Raw genomic sequence first — 3381 nt, 5'->3', positions numbered from 1 at the left:
AGTATAAATATATACCATTCTGATACAGTATTATGCCCCTTTTCCACTAGTGCCACTTAGTGTAGTGTCGGTATGGTTCCAAGCCATTTCCATTAGGCCAGATCCATGGAACCGGCACTTTTTTTAGTACCTACTTCATTGTGGTTCCAACTGGCCCCAGCTGACACCAAAATGCGACGTCAGAACACTGTTCATCACTGATTGGCTAAATTTTTGCAAATGTTTAAAATTTCAAAAGTTATTCATCAAATGTGTTTCCATCTTCCAGGTCATCTGACAATAAATGTCATTTTAGAAAATCTAACCRCTCATTTTTACTCAGTACTTTTACTTTTAATACTTATGTACACTATATTGCCAGAAGTATTATCTGACTTGTCTTGACTGACATATGAGCTTCAGGTACATCCCATTCCTAATCCATAGGGGTCAGTATGACGTTGGTCCACCCTTTGCAGCTAGAACAGCTTCAACTCTTCTGAAGGCTGTCCACAAGGTTTAGGAGTGTGATTATGGGGATTTTTGATCATTCTCCCAGAAGAGCATTTGTGAGGTCACATACTGATGTTGGACAGAAGGTCTGTCTCTCAGTCTACACCCTAATTTATCCCAAAGGTGTTTTATGGCCGGGGTGTCAAACTCATTTTCACCGAGGGCCACATGAGCGTTATGGTGGCCCTCGAAGGGCCAGGTGTAATAAACGTTGACGTTTCATGTTTAACTTTGACTAAACGGTGTTTTAAAATGTCCTCTTTTAAACACTGATAAGAACAAAGTGTACAGCTGACTAAATCTGAAATAAATACAGAAATATTAATAAAAGTAAAACTATTAAAGTTTTACTCACTGATTAGTTTCTAGTGAGTAACAAGCATGCATTCTGGCAGATTTAGTTTATGGTTGATGCTGACTTTAAAGCAGCTTATTTTCAGAAATTAATATTGTGCTAATCAACTAAATTGCTCCGTTACAGCCAACAGCTCAGGGACAGGACAATTGTTGTTATCTTTCACCTTTTAAATTTATTTTGTTGATCRAGTCACATCTGATTTAGAGAGGAAGTGTCTTGCAACATTAACACTATCTTCTAAACGACAAGAAAACAGATCAGTACAACCAATCTGTGGACCATCTGAAAACACTGCATGTTTGTTTCTATTCACACATGAATCCAAGATTGAAAATTCATTTTAAGCAGAATTTAAATCAGTGAAAATAGTTCTCATGATTTTAAGTCTAAAAAATTAAATAATTTAATGTATTTTACAGCTTTACAAAGAAATTGAACAGATTAAAAATGTTACTTTTCAAACCAACAGAACAAAATCAGCTAAAACATCTCATCTCTCAAAGAATGCATAATTTTCCATACAAATACTTGATGCAGTTTAAAATAGACATAATTGAAAACACAAAAACGTAAAACTTTGGTACTGAGGTTTCGTGTAACGCCGGCTCATATCTGTAGATCATCTGTCCAGTGGCTCTGAGGAGATAAAAAGAAAAGTGAGTAAAACTGAAGCATAGAAGAGTTRCCTGTTCATGACTGGCTTCTCAGCTCACCTGAGGACCCGGTGCTGTGATCTCCTCGAGKTCTTCGAAGCAGCCATGTTTGTGACGAATGAGATCCCCCCACAGCACCGGGCGGTGGCAGGATGGACATGCCCCCTCCACTGGCAGGAGGTGGTCTGGCTCCAGCCTGAGGAAACACCTGGAGAGACAGGTAAGGTGGCTGTCCATCCCACATGAAGAGTGAAAGCAGCTCAGCATCTCTGACTCCTGAGGAGGAGAGAAAATGTACAGGTTAAAGCAGTCAGAATAAATCTGGTGCCAAGTGTTCTCGTTAAAAGTCCAGATTACTCTGAAGACACGTGTAATGCTGCATTTTGTAATAATGCAGCATTTTGTAATAATGTAATAACATCAGGCTTCAAAATGTAATAAACCAAAACTAAAAACTAGGGCTGTCAAATGATTAAAATTTTTAATCTTTTAATTCCAAGGTAGCTGTGAATTAATCACGATTAATTATGATTAATCTTAAACTTAATATAAAACTTTAAATTTTTAAATATTATTTATTTATTAAATAAATAAAATAGACTTTTCAAGATGGCGGCGTAGCGAGTGGTCGACTTCGTCTAGCTGCGCACCACATGTTCTGTATTTGAGCAGAATACCATTCTCTTACTAAGATTTCTCAACTAAATGAGGTAATACGAACGCTGATAAACGCTACTTCGACTCACGCCAGCATAATGCCGCCCAAAATTCTAAAGAAAATTAACAAGACCGGCGAAGCGGAGTCTCAACTGACTAGCACAAGTAAAATGGCTAACACGGAGCTAACTGCTGAGCTATCAGCGGCTAGTGGGGCTTTAACACTCGACCCTGCTCTTCGCCAAGTTATTGAGGAAATCACTGGGAACATCTCATCAGTAATCTCCCAGAAAGTAGACATTCTGACTGAAATGCTTAAGAGCCAGGCCACGGAGATAAAAGTGTTGGTCGGACGCATTACAGATGCGGAGGACAGGATTGCAGCTCAAGAGGACGGCCTGGACCAGGCCACGGCCCGCATTAAAAAGTTGGAGAAAGAAACCCTCACGATGGCTCAACGAATTGATGACATCGAAAATAGAGGCAGGAGAAAGAACATTCGGGTGCTCGGTCTAAAAGAGGGCGTAGAGGCTGGTCCTGGAGCCCTAAAATTTCTGGAAAAATGGTTGCCCGAATTTCTAGGAGTCGAGACCAAGAGCGGCCGGATCAAGCTTGAGAGGGCGCACCGCACACTGGCTCCACAGCCCGGGCCGACACAGAGACCAAGACCGATGCTGATCAGATTTCACAACTACCGGGATCAACAGCAGGTTCTCRAAGCAGCGCGGCGTGCGGGGAGCGGAGATCAGCCTCTGATGTACCAGAACTACAAGATCATGTTCTTCCAGGATTTCTCGGCAGACACCATGCGCAGGCGAAAGGGATTCGACGCGGTAAAGAGGCGGCTGAGGGAGGCAGGCATCCAGTATTCCCTTCTCTACCCGGCTAGGCTGAGGATTATGCGCGATGGAGAGGCAAAGATTTTTAATTCGCCGGATGGAGCAATGGAGTTTATGGACAGTTTAGGATGAAACAACACCCGCGAAAGCCCTGGACCGGACGGTACCAGAGGTCTGCTCTGTAAGCATGTTCTCATTTTTGTTCTCATCGTCACTCATGTAAATAAGTGATGTGTGTAATTATGATTATGACTCTTTTCAATTTGATCTGCTCGACTGCATTTTCTTGTGATTTTTAGTGGTGCGCAGCAGCGAGGAATGTGTGATGGACTTTCTCTTTTGGGTTCGTCTATCTGTGTGTGTCTTCATCAAGGAAATGAGA

At 41.6% G+C, this 3381-nt stretch overlaps 1 protein-coding gene across 1 annotated transcript in view; it reads right to left on the bottom strand.

Annotated features, from left to right (window-relative positions):
- Positions 1 to 1225: 1225 nt before the first annotated feature.
- Positions 1226 to 3381, bottom strand: part of slx1b (SLX1 homolog B, structure-specific endonuclease subunit) — a 6733-nt gene continuing 4577 nt past the window's right edge. The window contains exons 4-5 of the mRNA XM_014000020.1: positions 1564 to 1779; positions 1226 to 1486 (exon numbers count right to left, since the gene is read on the bottom strand). Coding sequence (XP_013855474.1) covers positions 1457 to 1486; positions 1564 to 1779 — 246 coding nt within the window. The 3' untranslated portion in view covers positions 1226 to 1456. The remainder of the gene's footprint in view (positions 1487 to 1563; positions 1780 to 3381) is intronic.

Source organism: Austrofundulus limnaeus, unplaced genomic scaffold (genome assembly GCF_001266775.1).
Source record: "Austrofundulus limnaeus strain Quisiro unplaced genomic scaffold, Austrofundulus_limnaeus-1.0 Scaffold2644, whole genome shotgun sequence".
In the NCBI taxonomy this organism is placed as follows: domain Eukaryota; kingdom Metazoa; phylum Chordata; class Actinopteri; order Cyprinodontiformes; family Rivulidae; genus Austrofundulus; species Austrofundulus limnaeus.
This window is presented reverse-complemented; position numbering and strand designations above follow the sequence as displayed.